The 17,837-nt window shown below is 45.3% G+C and overlaps 1 protein-coding gene across 7 annotated transcripts; it reads left to right on the forward strand.

The window, feature by feature from the left end:
• Window positions 1-2,385: 2,385 nt before the first annotated feature.
• On the forward strand, window positions 2,386-17,399 carry VEZF1 (vascular endothelial zinc finger 1). Of its 7 annotated transcripts, XM_080374198.1 has the most exons (8): window positions 2,422-2,558; window positions 5,901-6,216; window positions 8,014-8,819; window positions 9,431-9,494; window positions 10,492-10,675; window positions 12,134-12,346; window positions 14,622-14,666; window positions 15,014-17,399. In XM_080374198.1, exons 2-8 carry the CDS (start codon window positions 6,121-6,123, stop codon window positions 15,439-15,441), a joined length of 1,836 nt encoding a protein of 611 aa, XP_080230324.1. In that variant the 5' UTR covers window positions 2,422-2,558; window positions 5,901-6,120; the 3' UTR covers window positions 15,442-17,399. The 7 variants fall into 7 exon arrangements, with proteins under 7 accessions (XP_080230326.1, XP_080230328.1, XP_080230330.1 ...); XM_080374200.1 differs by lacking the exon at window positions 5,901-6,216 and having other exon boundaries at window positions 2,386-2,558; XM_080374202.1 differs by lacking the exon at window positions 5,901-6,216 and having other exon boundaries at window positions 2,388-2,558; window positions 8,014-8,711.
• The last annotated feature ends 438 nt before the right edge of the window (window positions 17,400-17,837 follow it).

A 17,837-nucleotide genomic window follows, 5' to 3' on the forward strand; every position in this document is an offset into this window, starting at 1 on the left:
AGTGATACGCTTGGGTAGTTTTCTTAGCCTTTAATTGAAGTGAGTGTGAGCCTTTAACAAAGAGAGCTCTCCCAAGTCTTCATTAATAAGCGTTAACAAAATTAACTGGCCAACTGGGAGAAAAATAACCAGGAGCGGCAGTGGTGTCCCCCTCTCTGCAAATGTGGGTTTCCTCTCGGCTCTGCTGCAGCCCCCGCTCTGCCGGTGGCAGTGCCAGGGATAGAATAAAGGGCAGCAGAAGGAAACCCTCTTCCATGGCTGGGAAGAGCATCTCTGCTGAGCAGAACAAACCATCCATGGGTGAGCTGGGCCAGTGCGATCCCAGCAGGGTTGAGAGCGCATGTTAGCAAACTTTTGACTCATTTTTTTAGTTTGTTTTTCTTCATTCAGAACTTCTGCAGAGCAAGGGTAGTATTTTGCACATTTCCAGCGCTGCCCAACAGATGCATAAGCACAGAGGTCTACTGTCACGCAGACAGGGTGGTCAAAAACAAGCAGGCTCTAAATTCCCCGGGGCAGAGGGACTCTGAGAGCTGCAGGTGGCTGGGCCACTCGGTGCAGCTGAGCCCCCCTGGACACATATCCACAAACTTTTTTCTGGGGTCACAAGGTCAAGAAACTTTTTTTTTTTTTTTTTAATGCAAACAGATTTTGACGTAACCACTTGACTCTGGAGCTGAAGTTTCAAGGAAAAACGCTAGCAGGTAGCCTGAGAAGCATGAAGCAACTGCAAGCGTCATTCTGAACAGAACAACTACTGGTTTGCAATGCTCTTGGAAAGTGAAGAAACACTCACGGAGGGCTGAGGACCAGCACCGCAGGAGCCAGGTGACTTGCCCGAGATTGCACAAAGCGATGGCCAAGCCGGCGGGCTGGGACCCCGATGAGTGCTCTGCCAGCAGCTGCTGGGTCCCTGCTGTCCCTCCTCCCCGCCACAGCAGCGCGGCACCAGCATGATGCTGAGCTGGGGCTTCGCAATGAGCCCTTGCGTTTTTTGTCACAGGAGACAAGACAAAACCACCCGGCTCTCCCATAAGGGAGGAAGTAGTATGGAAAACTTCATTGATGTGAGCCATATTTAGCGCTGCTCACCGAGGTCAGGCTGCGTGGCAGCCGGCAGTGACACGGCTGTATTTCTTCATGCATCCGACCTGCAGGGTGGTTTTGGTGAAGCGGGTGCCGCAACGGCTGAGGCAGATGTGCAGCATGGCTCAGCGCGGATCCGGGCCTGAGCAAAGGGAACTGAATGGAGCTCGGGGTGGAAAAAATAATAAAGTCCTGTAAGCCTGTTCCTATCTCCCTCCATCCTGGGGAAAGATGGCCCTTGTCTGTGAGCAGCAGTCTGGTTTCAAAGCACTCATCCTGTTGCAGCGTTTAACCTGCCGTGCTCCTGTGCCCACCCCACATCCTCCCTCCCAAAGCAGCGGGGAGGCGGGAGCCGTCCCTGTCCTGCCGCCTGTCAGGGATGTGCTTGATGTGTGTAAACACGTAATTAACGGTAAGTATATACTTAATTGCTTGCGGCTTTGATTTGCATTCAGGTGCTGCAATGAAGATGCCTTGCATACGAGCAAATCCGGCCAGCGTGCAGTAGCGGGTGGGGGGCTGCGGGAGCCGCCGGTCGCGGGAACCGGGCCGAGGCCGTGCAGCGGCGGGTGCCCGCCGGGGGGGCGGCGGGCGGGAGCCCCGGGGTGCCGCTGCCGGAGGCCTCTGCGCGCCAGGAGCCGCGGCCCGGCCGGCTGCCAGGCCCGGGGCCAACCCGCTGGGGGCGGCGGCGGCCACCCGGGCCGCGGGTGGACCGAGGACGGGCCCCGGGCGGGCCGGGGGCGCCCCGGTGCCGGGCGATCCCCGGGGCGGCCCCGCGCCCCCCCCCCTCGCCCCGCCGCGGCCCCGCCGGCGCCGGCCCGCACCCGCGGGCGCAGCCGCCCCCCGCCGCCGCCCCCGCGGCTCCCCTCCCCGCGCGGCGGGCGGGGGCGGCGGGGCGGGCGGGGAGGGGAGAAGGGGAGGGCGGGCGGCGCGGGCGGCCCCCGCGGGCCGGGCCGGGCCGGGCCCGGGGCGCGGCGAGGCGGCGGCGGCGGCCCTGGACACCTCGCCCGCTCCTCCATCTTCTCTCGCCACAGCTCGCCTCAGCTTCCCCAGCCCGGGACCGGCCCATTGCCAGCCCCGCGGGGGGGGCGGCCGGCCCGCCGCGCCGCCCCGGCCCCGCCGCCCGCCCCGCCGCCCCGCCGCGCCGCCCCGGGCCCGCCGCCCGCCCCGAGGCGAGGGGAGCGGCGGGGGCGGCGCCGCGGCGGCCCGGGCCCGCGCCGCCCCGCCGGGGCGCCGCGCCGCCACCTCCCCCCTCTGGGCCGCAGTGGTGCAGCCCGGAGGTTAGCGGAAGCGGCCGCTCGGCGCTGCCATGTTGAGCCGCCGCCGCCGCCGCCGCCGCTTTGTTGTCGGCTCCATGTAGCTGGGGCCCGGGGGAGGGAGGGGGTACCGCGCCGCCGGAGCCGCCGCCGCCGCCCGCCGAGGGCCGGGACGCCCCCGCCATGGAGGCCAACTGGACCGCGTTCCTCTTTCAGGTGAGGCCCCGCGGCCGCCGGCGCTGCCCGCGCCCCCCCTCCCCTTAGCGGCCGCGGGCGGGCGGCCGCCCGCCGGGCTCCCCGCTAGGCCGGGGCTGTCAGTCAGCGCCGCCGCCCGGCCTCCCGCCCGCCTCCCCCGGCCCGGCCCGCGGCGGCGGCTGGCCTGGCCCGGCCCGGCCCGCCCGGGGCAGCGGCTGAGCGGCCCGCGCCGCCGGCAGCTCTTTCCCTCCTTTCCCTCCTGCACTTTCTCCCCGCCCGCCGCCCCGAGCCGATCGCGCGCGGCCCCGCCGCCGCCCCGCGCTGTTCTCCCTTTTTTCCCTTAAAAAAAAAAAAAAAAAAAAAAGACGGGGAGCAGTGTTTATATTTTAATTTTTAATTTTTTTCTCTTTTTTTCCCCCAAAACGCGAAATAGCGGGTTTTTTAAATTTGTTTTTCTCCGCCCCCCGCCCCTTAAGAAAAACAACAAAAAAATTCCCCAACAACCCCCAGCCTTCCACCGGGCTCTAACAAAACCCCGATGGAACAAACACCGTGTCTGGGAGAATAAATTAATCCCTCTTTAAACAGCCTGACTCAGGGGCCGGGTGACGAGGGATCTTGTTTTCTTTTAAAATAGGACGGGAGCGGGCCGGATTTCTGTAAAAACTGGCAAAATGCTAACGGTAATAGGGAGGAATAGGGACGGTGGAGCGTGCAACCCCTCCCTTTGCCAACTGAGTCACAATTTTCCCCCCTTCTGTCTGCGAAAGACTGACTTAAAAACACCGCTGTTTATGTAATTCCGAAGAAAATCCAATGTACCAAAAAACCCCAACCCCAACCTAAAAAAAATAATCTTCCTTTGGCTTTTGTGAGCCGAACCCTTTCACTCCGGATTGTTTTCTGATGCCTCTTGCTCTTTTTTTAGCTTGAAAACATAAAATGCGTAATCGCAGCAGCAGCAAAAAAAACAGAGGGGGAAAAAAAATAAAAAGCCCCACACATCACCTTTCTCAAGGTAAAATAATCCTCTTTGCACGTTCCCAGCGGCGGTCACTCGCTTACTCACTGTCCTCCTCGGAATTAAACCCAAACCCAACCCGTGACACGAGTTTGAAAACCTGAGTTGAATGAATAAATCCGCCAAGAGTGAGCACCATTCCTTTAGAGAGGAAAAATTATTCCCTTGCAAGTACCGAGGGATGAGTCACTGACCAGGGTGCTCTGCCTATGAAAACACGCCGGGAATGTTCCGGGGAGCCGGTACCGGGAGCTGGGCACTGGGTTTTCCGCCTTTTCGTGATGAATGCGGGTGATGCCATCGAGTTTGGCTGAGGTCTTGTGAATTATTTCTCACTCTAGTGGGCAGTTGTGATTCGCACATAGGAAACTTCGTGCTAAGAAGTTAATCTCCTTAGTTTAGGGCCATCTCCCTCTGAGATGGGGCTCTTTTATCACCTTTCTGCCTCCCAGGCTCACAGCTGAGCATTTTGGAGGGGAAATTACTCGTAGGCTGACGATACGGTATTGCAGCAACCTCTGTAAAAAATGCCAAGTAATACTTTCAAGTACGTGTCCAGCTTCTTGCTGCTCGTCTTTACTTTTTTTTGAAGGGTACTGTATTTTGAAATAGCGATGTCACACTTTGATTTAAGAGTAGGCTTTGCTGCTTTTAATTAAGAAGTCAGCAGTTCACTTTCCTAACATACTTAGCTATGTGTGACTTGGAAGCATCTTCATGAAACTGTGACGTGGAAATTTTCCTCTTGATTTTTTTTTTTTTTTTTTTTGCCCCAAATAATAAAGCTTTAAGACCTCATAATAAATGCTGAACATTGTTTCTTGAGTCATTTCATTAAAACCAACGATTTAGGGTGCGAGCATCCTAATGCACCCAGCAGAAAGCACTGTTAGGATACTCCTGACGTAACTTCAGTTTTTCTTCTTCCCATTCTCACCATCAGCATGTCAGCTAAGATCCAACTGACTAGTTAAAACTAGTAACAAAAAGTGGATTTAAAAGCCCCTCCTGGCCCCCTCCTTGGTATCAGTTAAATAACAAATGCGAGTGACTGAATATACACGCTTATTCTTTGTGGGGTGAGTTTTACCAAGTGTGTTTTTCAGCTGTGACAGGATTGCTAAAGGGACGGCTTAATATGCAGTGTGTAAAGTTGTAATTTTTAGCGAAATGTTTTTAGAGGAGGTTTCAATGTCTAAATTTTAGTCTTGCTAGCAGTGGGTTATGTGACTGTAAATTGCTCTTTCCAAATAAAGTTGTTTGATTGTGTTTAGGTGGCATTTTGATGAATTGTATCTCTTTTTAAAGAAACAATTGTGATACTGAATAAACAGTTCTTGTTTGGGTCTTCTTAGTCCCTGAAATGCATATTTTGAAAACCACTTCTAGTATCTGCTCAGAAAGTGAAAGTTGTATCTGTTAGTGTGAGGAGGAATCATCCATCAGAGTGTTCAAGATATGACTCATGCTAATTTGTTGCTCTCACATTAAGGCTGGAGTGCAAAAATATTTTAGCCTCTGGCATTGGAAGTTCGCAATGCCACATCCTACCACTCCAGGTCACGAATTACAGGTTTTTTTGTTTACTGTCCCCCCAGGAAAGAAAAAAATTAGCGATAGAGCGAGGGTATTGTGCATGAGAGCCTGTCCCAGGCGATCATAATATTGCAAAAATGTTGACTTGACATTAATGCTAGGTCAAGTAAAACCGTGGTCTCTGCCTGAATAAAAATGACTTACTTGCGAGAGGCGTGCAGCAGGTGCTGTCTTCCCCTCTCGAACAGAGAGTTAAAAAAAAAATACTGCCTGATCCTTTTTTAAAAGGCTTTAATGCAGGCAGCCCTTGGAAACTGAGGAATACTGCTTGTTGCAAAGAGGGGTTGTTAGAAAGACAGCGCTGCTAATAACACTGGCTATCTGGGAACCAAGATAAGCAGACTTACATAAGTAGCAGCTTCATAGCCTGTAGCCTTATGAATATACATTGTTTTATGTCCACCGTCTATCGGTTCCATAGGAGTAAGTGCATCATTACATTGAAGTGCTGACAATTCTTTAAGGCTTAAAAATATCCATAAACTGCATAAGTTTGAACCTTGTCCAAAGGATTTGGGCTCTCTATTATCCGATCTGCTAGCTCTGCCTTTGAAACTGTATCTCTGGAGCTATCCTTAGGTGCTCTTAAGTGTCTTCTGATGCAGTTTAATGACATTGTTTAATGCTTATTTAAAGTTGGCTGTAAAACACTTCAGAATTTTTTAAAATTAAAATTGTATTTAACTTGCTTAATATTGTGCTTTCAATGTGTATTGTGCATACTCTATTCTTCTTATGCAATGTAGATGTCTGAATGGCTTTTTAAAACCACGGAAAATAAATGGTTGAAAATCCACAGTTGTCACTGAAGTCAGACAGAAGTTTGGAGATGCTCGAGCTTGTGCCATGCCCTGATTTAGCAGCGTAGCCACCAGGACAGTCCTGCAGTTGACTCTTCAGCAATCGCTTCTGCAAACCAGCCCCTTAGGCTGTTGTTGAAGGTGGCTGCTGTGGCCAGGTGCGGTAATGTTCAGCCTACCTGTTGCATCCCAGGCTTCAGCACAGATGGGACGTAACATGCAAATAAAAGCGGACAGGCTGGCCTGGCTCCTAACGATTCCCGTGAGTTTTGTCTCCTGTAACCATACCAAATCTGGGCTTTCTCCCGTGAACTGTTTCCTTGTCAGATAGGCTTGGAATGTTAGGGAGCACATATTTATACCCGCGTGGGTAAAGTGTTTGTGTCCACTGGTGGCTTTTATCCAAAGATCACTGCATCGTGCTCCTGAAAAACGAGTGGCTGAAGTGATGCAGGGCTTGTGTGGTGGCAGGAGGAGGCGGGAGCCCCCCTGCAGCCAAGGGAATGTTGCACCAAGGTGGCTGTAGTCAACTGCTGCGATTGGGAGAGGCAAAGCGGCTGGAGCTTGGATGCAACTAAGAACAAGTCCCCAAGTGAGCTTCTAGAAATACTGACTTCTCCAAAGGATGTGCTGAGATGGATTCACGTAGGAAGAGTATTAGACCAGGCGTGCTTCGTAACACTGTCCATCCTCAACCGATGTAAAAGTAGACAGGTTGGGGTTCGCGAGCCAGCACAGCGTTTTATTTGGCTCTCACAGCCTTGAGTCGTGTTATTTTGTGAAGGAAACTGTAGGAAAGAAGTCCTGGAAGGCTTCGGTACTGATTTAATAGCGATGCAAGTTTCCCCAAACTCAGCTTCAGACCTGGCACGCTGCGTTAATAACGGCACTGATTTAAAACTGGTCTGATGAGACTGAGGCACATCTTGAATACAGATGCGCTTAAACTGGCTTAAGGTGCTAGAGTGATTTATTTTAATGCTCCATTAGGCTGAATTGGTCTGTGTGGTTTCTAAACCACTTTAAAATTGTATCTGCTAGGGTTTTGTCCTAGTCTGACTGGATGAGTTTTAGTAACTGTTTTCTCCCTTGGAATAAACAGCGCCTAATACAAGTGTGGCATAGAACAGCCTGTAGCAGTGCAGGCTGCAGCTCAGCTGAGCGGTGCTTGCCCTGGCACACTCGTCGGGGGTGTGTGTGTGTCTGTCTGTTCCCTTTAGCTTCTTCCTGCTGATTCTGTAGTTCAGAGTCAGTTGGTATTGGCTGTTTTGAGACAGCTTTCAGGGTTGTGGGGTTTTTTTCCACACCTGCCACTCCAACTGTGTTCTCCAGCATCTCTAGATGTCTACCAGTGCTTATTGATTAGCTTCTCTTCCTATCAGAAGGTAGCTTGCAAAGAGAAAAAGGATGTGTCGCTTACTAGTTTCCGGATGCAGAGAGTACAGTGGTCAGTGTATAAAGGCAGTGGGAACCTGCTAAATATAGAAATGTGGCTTTAGACAGCTCTTGATTCAAGGTGCTTTGGTTTCAGTGCTAACACACCAGTATGAACATGTTTAAATAAGGCGCCTTATTGTATGCTGGCTCTCTGTGGCTGCAGTTTAATTCTCAATGTGCATTAAGCTCAGCTTAAAGGTGGGGTGTTGTTTTGCAACTCCCATCAGTACATGCATACGCTCCAAAGATAGTCCCAAGGTGGCATCTGATATGATCGTTAGCAAAACAAGTTATCTGTTACGTAAAGATCAAATGCTGTGTTAGTAAAAGATCTGACAAGCACCTAGTTGTTTTCCGTAAGAAGTGTTGCCCTCCGGAAACTTAATAATTATTTGATTGTTACGATGTGTGCCATCCTACACTTGCTACAGAACCTGCACAGCGAATGCATTTAAGGTGCGAGCGGTTTATATTGTCCAAAAACCAAAATTATGTAATCTTTTCCAGTTGTTACATCAATGGATTTTGGTCTAGAATGTGCTTTCCTGTAGTTTGTAAATGTTCTCACCGTGTCAGAGTGAGCACCCATCAATAGAATTTAAGTGTGAATGTTTGGTTTTAGGCACATGAAGCCTCACATCACCAACAGCAGGCAGCACAGAACAGTTTGTTGCCTCTCCTGAGCTCTGCTGTTGAGCCACCCGATCAGAAGCCGATTCTGCCCTTACCAATAACGCAGAAACCTCAGCCTGCAGCAGAAACATTAAAGGATGCTATTGTTGGGATTAAAAAGGAAAAACCTAAAACCTCCTTTGTGTGCACTTACTGCAGCAAAGCTTTCAGGGACAGCTACCATTTGAGGCGTCATGAGTCCTGCCACACAGGGATAAAGTTAGTGTCACGGCCAAAGAAAACTCCCACCACAATGGTGCCCCTTATCTCGACCATCGCTGGTGACAACAGCCGAAGTTCATTGGTTTCAACTATTGCAGGCATCCTGTCCACAGTCACTACGTCTTCCTCTGCCACCAATCCCAGCAGTAGTGCCGGTGCAACGGCTATGGCAGTGACTCAGACAGTGAAGAAGCCCAGCAAGCCCGTTAAGAAGAACCACGCTTGTGAGATGTGCGGAAAGGCCTTCAGGGATGTCTACCACCTCAACCGGCACAAGCTGTCCCACTCAGATGAAAAACCCTTTGAATGTCCAATTTGCAATCAGCGCTTCAAGAGAAAGGATCGCATGACCTACCACGTGAGGTCTCACGAAGGTGGCATCACGAAACCGTACACCTGTGGTGTTTGTGGAAAAGGCTTCTCGAGGTACCATGTAGAAAATCCCAGGCGAGCTCAAGTGTTGGCTTTTCATAACCAAGAAGGGTTAAGCTATCATAGCGAGGGGCTAGGAGAACCAGACATCTTAGAAGATTGGTGAGGGGATAAAGAGCCTTGTTTACCTCTAGGGTGTGGGTCTTGATCTGAGCCAGATTGGCAGTGGCCAAAAGTGGTCGCTCTTTTATGAGAGTGTTTCAAAATGATTTCACGACCTCATCCAGGTCCCGTAGGACACGTGTCTGTGTCACTGGCGGTGGTCACGGAGCCCCTTTACCAGCCTTTGCAGAGGTCGGTGACCGAATGGGGCACGGCAGGCAAACTGTCTCCTTGTGTTGTAGCAAGGTTGAGGCGTACTGACAGAGCATTGTGGGGGAGCTTGCATTGCTGCTGGCTGTATTTATAGCTGTGCTTGCAACAGAGAAAACTTTAGAGCTGTTGATCTGTCACCTTTGCACAAGGTATGACCAAACATACCATTTTCAAGTGCGTGAGAAGAACACGGTTAAGTTTTAAACTGCAGGTTGGGTCTCAGCATAACTGTTACTCTAGCTGAAAGCCACTGCCTAGGTTAAGGGGAATGTATTCCTGCCGTGCGGAGGGATGTGGGCTGCAAGGGGTCACCAGCGCAGTGTTCACTAGCCAAGGTGTCGTTACTATGTATTTGTAACAGTATGCATTTTCTTTTCTGTTCCTCTCTTTTTTTGCAGGCCTGATCATTTAAGCTGTCACGTTAAACATGTTCACTCAACAGAGAGACCCTTCAAATGCCAAGTAAGGGCTAAAATGATTTATTAAGAACAATACCCGATTGTATCATTAGAATCTCAGGTGAATAATCTTTCCAGAGCTGTATTTGCTCCTGGACTTTTCTTTGAGAAGCAAGTTTAGGAATGAAGTCACACCCGCCTTACATAACCAGCAGCACTGTAGTTCTGATGGAAGTCTAGAGGCAGTTTAAAAGGTGCTGTGGCTTCTTTTCTAGGAAGATTGGAGGGTTTTTTGCTTTCTCGGAGAACAACGCAGGTGCTCCGTTTTACGATGTGCTTAACTTAGTATTTGTTATATAACTTAGGATTGTAGTGGTGTCCGCAGTTCAGTGCTGATTACAGGACTGATATGTGCAATGTGTTTCTCAGTATATCCATTCAAAATGGATCAGAATAGTTGATTCTGGATGCATTATTTTGCTGGAAGGTGAAAGCAAATTGTCGTAAGTTGATGACTTGGTATAAGAGACATAACTTGACTGCCCTTAAACAATTAACTGTTTTGCTTGGAATATCCATGCTTGTTCCAGCCTGTGTTTTAGTGACTCATCATATTAAATAGAAGTCTTGTGTAAAAGAATAGCGTTAGAAAAAGGTTCCGTTTCCTTGTTCTGATTTGGATGGGAGCAGAAGTAATTGAGCAATTTAAGATATCAGGTTCATATTTGTGCAGTTAAACAGTATCAAAAAAACCACTTTGCCTGTTCCGGGCTTTTTTATAAGGTACCTCTTGCTTTGGTAGGTAAGGCAACCCGCTGTTTTAAGGAAGTTCAAGTAGTATAGCGCATGATGTTTGTCCTCATTGTCTCAGAAGCCAACTTCCATTTTCAGTCTCTGTTGAGTAGTTTGATTTTGGTTTCTCTGTAAAGGCAGGTAAAACTTAAGGTTTTACTTAGGACGCTGTTTGCACCTACAAGGTAAAATGGGCTTACAGTGGGCATGTAATGCATATGGTAATGATGCTGTCTGCGCTTCAAGTGTGACTGTTGTCCTTCATATAGACGTGCACTGCTGCCTTTGCCACCAAAGACAGACTGCGGACACACATGGTGCGCCATGAAGGAAAGGTATCGTGTAATATCTGTGGTAAACTTCTGAGTGCAGCATATATCACCAGCCACTTAAAGACACACGGGCAGAGCCAAAGTATCAACTGTAATACCTGTAAACAAGGCATCAATAAAAGTAGGTGAACGTTTTAAAAACATTTATAATAACAATGTGTTTGCAAAGGGAATTGCCTTTGGTTACGTTAAAATGCAAAAACATACCCCTCAGTCTGGGTATTCACACCTATTAAAATAGATACTTGATAACAGAGTCTTCTTCCACTCAAGAATTGGCATATGTGGAGTTGGTTTGCTGCTAGACTGTGATCTTATCCCTTAGGAATGCCCTGCAGTTTGTGAGAATAACCCACCTCTTGAAGAAAAGAGTTCCCAAGTTTTCTCATCTTCAAAGTACAGTGCCAGTTCCTGAACTGTACAGGCCTAAAAGCCCAACAGATAATTCTGGAGATTTTAGAATGTTGAACGACTGCTAAGATCTGCCAAGTTTCAGGTTTGAAGCCTCATTGTAAAGCTCATCAAAATTAGGAGAAAGATTTCTCTGCTTTCTCTGAGCTTTGACCCTGGGGCTGAGTGATTACTCCCTCTGGCAGTAGCTGACAAGAAAAGCATTTAAATCCAGGATATGTTGTGGGCATTAATGGCATTTAACTGGTGGTGTGCAGGAGTTCAAATGAGATGTTTGTAATAGTTGCTTCTAGTCTTAAAACTCTGGAAGTGTGGAAGCTTGAACCTGGGAGTGCCTAGTGAGCAAACAAAGACTTGACTTTCAGATCTTCCCTAATAAAATACCTGTAACTTAACTCAGATGGTTAGTGATGTAAAATGGGTTTTCAGAGGAATGAAGAGGGAGAAGGAATGTCTTTGGAAACTTTGTCCTTAAAGCCTTTCAAACAGTATTCATTTACAACATCTTTTCAGTTCCTGTTACTCCTGGATAATTTGAAGGTACCGGGAATGCCTGATTGTTGAGCTTAATATGAAATTTGGATGTGAAGTATTTTTTAAGGTATAGGGTTACAGCTCTGGCTTCCCCAGCCAGTTCAGTGGTGCTAAGCCTGTTCACTGGAGGCATTTACAGCAGTTGTTAGAGGTGGAAATGGTGAGCTGTAATGTGGCCAGAGAGTAGTAACATGCTGTTCTGTGATGTAGAGCTAAACTGAAAATTTTGTCATACTTGCAATAAAAACTAAAAAGGGCTTTTTTTTTTTTTCTTTTTTTTGTTAACTGGAGCTGAGGTTTAGAAAAAGTGGAATGGGCTAACCAGCTCAATTTCTAGAGACCCCATGTAGTCTTTTATTTCATTCTTCCTAAAATACAAATGAAATAATCGGAAAGGAAGTTCATTTTTGGCAGTGAAGGCAGATGTTCCCAACTAACATTTTGGTTTTTAGCTCTTACAAAAGTAATTTTATAAAGCATGGAATTAATTATATGGTTTTAAACACCTCTGTGATTTTTGCTCTTGGAATCCTATGAGATTCCACACACTCTTTATGGAAGAAGTCTTTGTGATCTCAGCAGAAAACAGAGTAACTTTTCAAGGTGAATTTGTGTTCTTACTTAATTGGCATAGCATGCATGAGTGAAGAGACCAGCAATCAGAAGCAGCAGCAGCAGCAGCAACAGCAGCAGCAGCAACAACAGCAGCAGCAGCAACAGCAGCAGCAACAGCAACAGCAGCAGCAGCAGCAACAGCAGCAGCAGCAGCAACACGTAACAAGTTGGCCTGGAAAGCAGGTAGAGACCCTGAGATTGTGGGAAGAGGCGGTCAAAGCAAGGAAGAAAGGTAAAACAAAACAATATTTACGGTCTTGGTTTTACAAGATACTGGAGTTTACAGTTATATAGGGAGGTTAAGGTGCCAGAAAAGGATGTCTTACATGAAAATTTCATTCTCGATATTAGAAGTAATAACTAAAAACTAGCAGGAGGATAACATGACCAAAACTATGCTGTTGTAAATGAACTCCTTATTACTTGCTTCCTTTTGGTCTCTGTGCTTGAACGTGTACGTAGCAGTCATCAATTATAAAGGGATGTTTGTGTCTGCTCCAAGGCATGAGTGTGTTTTTTTTTTGACTTGCATGTGGTTTTTAGCTGTGTTTATGCATACTTACCAGTTGTTAACTTGTGTGCATATATATGTATGTATATATGCACACACATACAACACCCTCTGTTGTTGCATCATCATCAGTTTGCATGTGGGTGCTTTCTGTGTCCTTTCATCTTTTCTCTCCCAACTTAGTCCATTTACTTTATCATCACTTAACTGTCTTTGCATAAAGTTTTCCAGAACTCATAGAACTTACTCTGCTATTTCTTTGTTGTTGTTTTTTTTTTAATTACAGAATTAACTAATAAGTGATTGTGTTTTTCATTATTGCTAGCTTACCTATGCTGCTGTAATTGAAGTTGAATAGCTTCCCATTGTTGGTCAGTGTGTCAGTTTTGCAAAGAATAGATTGCTTCAGTTTAGTGTCATTAGAAGCATCGTAGTTTTAAAGTCTTCTGTCACTGCTAGCTTATTCTTTTCACAACAGTTTGATTTCCAATGCCTATCATGTGAGTCTCATGGATTATGTTTTACAAGAAATTCATAGTGATCACTTACTGTTTTTCACTAGCTGTTTTTAGTAATAAATGTTTTTGACTCACCTTATTTTTTTTCTTTTCTCCTAAACTTCCTTTCAGTTTCTTCAATCTTTTTTTTCTTTTCTAGGTCTTGTTTGTGTATTAGGCTGCTAGCTCCTTTCGCCTTGATTGTTATTCCAGTTGAATTGAATTCTGTGATCAGACAGGATAGAAACAGCTGATTCATGTTAAAATGTAGCAATAACAGAAACATATCATCAGGCCACTAAATAGATAAAGCAAATGGGTGTGACCTTTAGAAAATCTCTTTTAAGATTTTTTTTTCTTCTGCTTGTTCCTCCCTATCTCTTGTGCCCTCTTCCTTTCCTTTCTTACTGAGATGATTGAATATGCCTTAACAGAAATGGTGGTTTTGGACAGAATGGTGGGTGAGGGAGGTGGGTGGGTAGAGATGTTGTCAGATTAATGATATTAGCTTAACTTAATTGGGGAAGGGGCATGGGGTGGGATGTGTTTGCATATTGCTGCACTTGGAAGGTGAAGCTAGACCAGTCAGTGCCATGGCTATGTGCTGCTCTTTCCATGCTGGTTCTCCTGTGCTGGTGCCACCTGTTGCATTGGCTTTACAACACTATATGGGATATTTTTTTAGTCTGATACGATTTATTTTCACTTTTTTTTTTTTTTTTTTTTTACTCTTTCCCTTCCTTTCCACCCCTCCTAGATATGGACTTTGAAGAACCAACAGTAACCCTTGAATGGGGCTAATGTTGCTTTCAAAGTTAACTCTGTCTTGGTACATTTGTATTGCCCAAGTGGCAAGAGTGGACTCTATGCTCCTGGCTTACCTCCAGAAACGTGGGTGTAGACTGAGCTTGGTGTCCTACCCTACAAATGTGGAATAAGACACGACTTAGAAGTGCCGTAACGTTACGTTGATTTAGAATATATTTTTGTCGGTTTCTCTAGCAGTCATCCCTTCCCATTACCCGCGTCCACCAACCCACTTCTGGTTTTGGAGCCTTCTAGTATGGGTAGCCGGCAGGTGGTGCTGATGGATGCCTAGTGATCCCTCCGCCGGCCGGACCGCTGCCCGCTCCCCCAGTGCCCAGCCCTGCTAGAGCCCACCAGCAGCAGGGCCGGGCACTGGCTTCCTGAGTCTTCCTTGTTTGGCACTTAATTCCTGCTTACTGCAAAACAAAGTAAAAAAAAATACAAAGGCAACCACTAACCCAAAAAACCACAAAACAAAACAACTTGGTGTGGAGCTGTAGCTTATGTGAAAGCTGAGGAAATAATGGGGGTTGGAAGATGTACTGACTGGGTAGCCTGGAAAATTGCTAAGTAGAAGTACTGTGATCAGTGGAACAATTTAGTAGCGATAATTAAGACTGAAATAAGCAGGTTAATATTGAAACAAGCTTTGCTTATCAGTCCCTAATAATGACTTTTTAAAACCTTCACAGAATGTCAGTTCACCTTTGAGAAGGCTATAGAGTACGTACCATTCGGTATGTACACTCTCTCCTCTATTTATAATGTTCCTCTTGGGAGGATTTTTTTGATTGTACAATACTGTTTTTATGAACATCGAAACCCTCTTTATAAGACAACCTCACTTGACTTCTCAGGAAAAAAGTATTGAATTGAAATGAACTGCATGAGAGTTTGTATTTCTTGTAGGCTATAGAATGTTAACAGTTTTAACTTACTAATAATTCCTAAAGAAAATTATTCCAGAATTTGTACCTGTTCTTGTTTGGTTTTTGGTTTTGGTTTTGTTTTTTTTTTTTTTTAAATCTCGTCCATGGTTTTTTATGTGTTAAAAACTTTTTGTCTTTTTATGTCTCATTTTTAGAAGCTGCTAACTTGTGCCAAACCTCCACTGCTGCTACTACGCCTGTGACTCTTACTACTCCATTCAATATAACGTCCTCTGTGGCTTCTGGGACTATCACAAACCCAGTCACAGTGGCAGCTGCAATGAGCATGAGAAGTCCAGTAAATGTATCAAGTGCAGTTAATATATCCAGTCCGATGAACCTAGGGCATCCTGTAACTATAACAAGTCCATTATCCATGACATCTCCATTAACGCTCACCACACCAGTCAATTTACCTACCCCAGTAACCGCTCCAGTGAATATAGCGCATCCAGTCACTATAACATCTCCCATGAACCTCCCCACGCCAATGACGTTAGCTGGTCCGTTAAATATAGCAATGAGACCAGTCGAGAGCATGCCTTTCCTGCCCCAGGCCTTGCCCACGTCTCCTCCCTGGTAAAGAATTTCTAAACAGTATTAAAAAGGATTAAAGTGGAATCCTTACCAGCAGTTCTTTTTTGGGTTTTGTTTGGTTGGGTTGTTTTTTTTTTTTTTTTGTTGGGTTTTCGTTTCGTTTTTTGTTTTGTTTTGTTTTAGTTAGTAATAAATCCAGACTAAGACACTGGGGCAACATGCACCATCAGAGACCATAGTTGCATCTTCCCCTTTTGATTTGGCTCATAAGGTTCAAACTTGATTTTCACTGGAGCACTTCATTTAAAGGAAGTTTTACCTTTTAGCTGACTGATGCTGAATTAGAGCAGATACTTATTTGCCAGAGTTTAAAAAAAAATAATCATTAAAAAACAGTTTTATGTTTTATCCCCCAAATTATAACTTAGAAAATTATTTTAATCTAAACACTAGCAAAGACCCCTGTATCTTTAACAGGGTGGATGGCTAATTTTAACTTGCCAGTCATTAAGTCCACTGTTTCTGAGCTAGTGTAGAATCTTTGTCTGTGTTGATGTTTTTTTTTATGAGTAAATGCATTACAATGTTGTCATTTAAAAAAAAATGCATTTTGGAGAAAATATGCATTTTACCTTTGGGAATATGATAATTTCAGGCAGCATTCCCTATGGGAAAGGTGGTACCAGCTCTGATATGCAAAGCATATGATAACTTATCATTCTAACTTCAACATATAATAGGGATTGTGACCTGATATTTGGAGATGTAAATATTACCCAACATATTACCCTAAGGGAATATAGCATTGTAGTCAACATTTTTTAAAAAAACTGTTATTGTTTGATGAGAAACAGCCATGGCTGAGAGAAGAGGAGTCGAAATGTATGTAAACATGGTCTCTGAACAGTCAGACCCCTATGGGACTCTTATCTAGGAGCAAAAGGAGTGCTTTGAAACTTAAAAAATATTGCTTTAAGCTGGAAGATTCTGGAGGCACTGGGTATGATTTTTATGCTCTCTGCCTCTCAATCAGAGCCTGCTGGTGTTACAGCAGGGGACAGACGTGTTAGTTGTTCACTAGAAGTTTTGTCTTATATTAAATTGTATACAGTTTTTATTCTAACCACTAACTAGGTAGGATGCCCCTCCAGGACAAGCAGAGAGCGTCTTTTAATTTCTCCCCTATTTCTTAATCAAGTGTTGTGCAAATCTGTTCAACTTTGTAAATATTTGCAAACATCATCATTTTTACGTTATTCTTCTATTGTGTTAACACATTTCTATCAGTTTGTGGGAGTTCTGGGGTGATGGTTTGGACTATCCAGCCCAGAACTTCTCCACAAATGGTCACACATGTTTAAGCTACATGTGCTTTTTATTTCTTAACTTGTTTATCTGTACATAAAGTAGAAAGCAAAATCTAGGGAAACAGATATACTTTTTAGACTATCACGTCACATATTCACGTTTTTAAAACTTTGTTTAAAAAAAACACCCTAAACCCAAGACTCTACATTAAAAATAAATAAAAAATTACAGTTGCGATGTTTTTATCTTAATGGAGTTGAAAGCTATGGAGGTTAGCGTGTGCGCATTTTCACAGAGTGCTAGCAGGACTGACTAGTCAAAATGGACTGCTTCCGTTTCTACCCTGCCATGTCAGTACAAGCAGTGATTGCCAGGCTGCTGGCTCAGGTGACAGATATCTGTATCATTACGTGAAACTGTTCTAGGGGCTTGGACTACATAGTAAAACAAAAACAAAAACAAAAAAAAATAGAGCTTAGTGTAAAATAATTTTATAAATGATCTTTTGTACTTTAGGACATCAAATTGTACAACTTTTGTATATATAAAAGCTTAGGAACTTTCTGTTTAGCAGAAAGGCAACACATTCCTACACTTTTAATGTATATGTTTGTTATAATGTCCATGTAAACATATGCCCTATGTTTGTGCCTTTTAATTAGTTTGTCTCAATAAACAAAAATGTAGAGAAGAATATGTAGCTATGAATTTGTTACCATTGTTCTTACTCCAGATGTGTAGAGGTCTTTGTTTTTGCACTGTGTAGAGCATTGCGTGCAGACAGCTGCATGACAGGCCAGTACGGCTGAAAAGAGGCATGTGAGGCGAATTCACCCTAGCAAAAATCTTTCCTCCCATAACGTAGAGCAGCCTGTGCCAGTGGGACGTTGCATGTTGGGATGTGTAGTTTCCAAACCATCTCTGTTACCCTGTGGCAATGACGCCAACTTGCACCAGTTTTACATAGAAGGTGTAGTGTTCTGGATCTGGGTAAATTGCAGAGATGACCCTTAGATGAAGTTTGGGTGTCCCTGAGCTTAAAAACCCAAAAGCATTAAAAGCCAGTATGAAAATGTGTACTAGAAGTGGTTATCTATGAATTACTTACAATAAACAGGTGTGAGACTTCATTGT

Source organism: Falco punctatus, assembly GCF_963210335.1.
Source record: "Falco punctatus genome assembly, chromosome: 1".
NCBI classification, from domain to species: Eukaryota; Metazoa; Chordata; class Aves; order Falconiformes; family Falconidae; genus Falco; species Falco punctatus.

Excerpts from the sequence above, each read along its gene's own strand:
- VEZF1 (XM_080374198.1), top strand. The coding sequence starts at position 6,121 with ATGTTCAGCCTACCTGTTGCATCCCAGGCTTCAGCACAGATGGGACGT. Across the intron at positions 10,676-12,133 it reads TAAACAAGGCATCAATAAAA|CATGCATGAGTGAAGAGACC; the intron begins GTAGGTGAACGT and ends TAATTGGCATAG. Across the intron at positions 14,667-15,013 it reads TATAGAGTACGTACCATTCG|AAGCTGCTAACTTGTGCCAA; the intron begins GTATGTACACTC and ends TCTCATTTTTAG.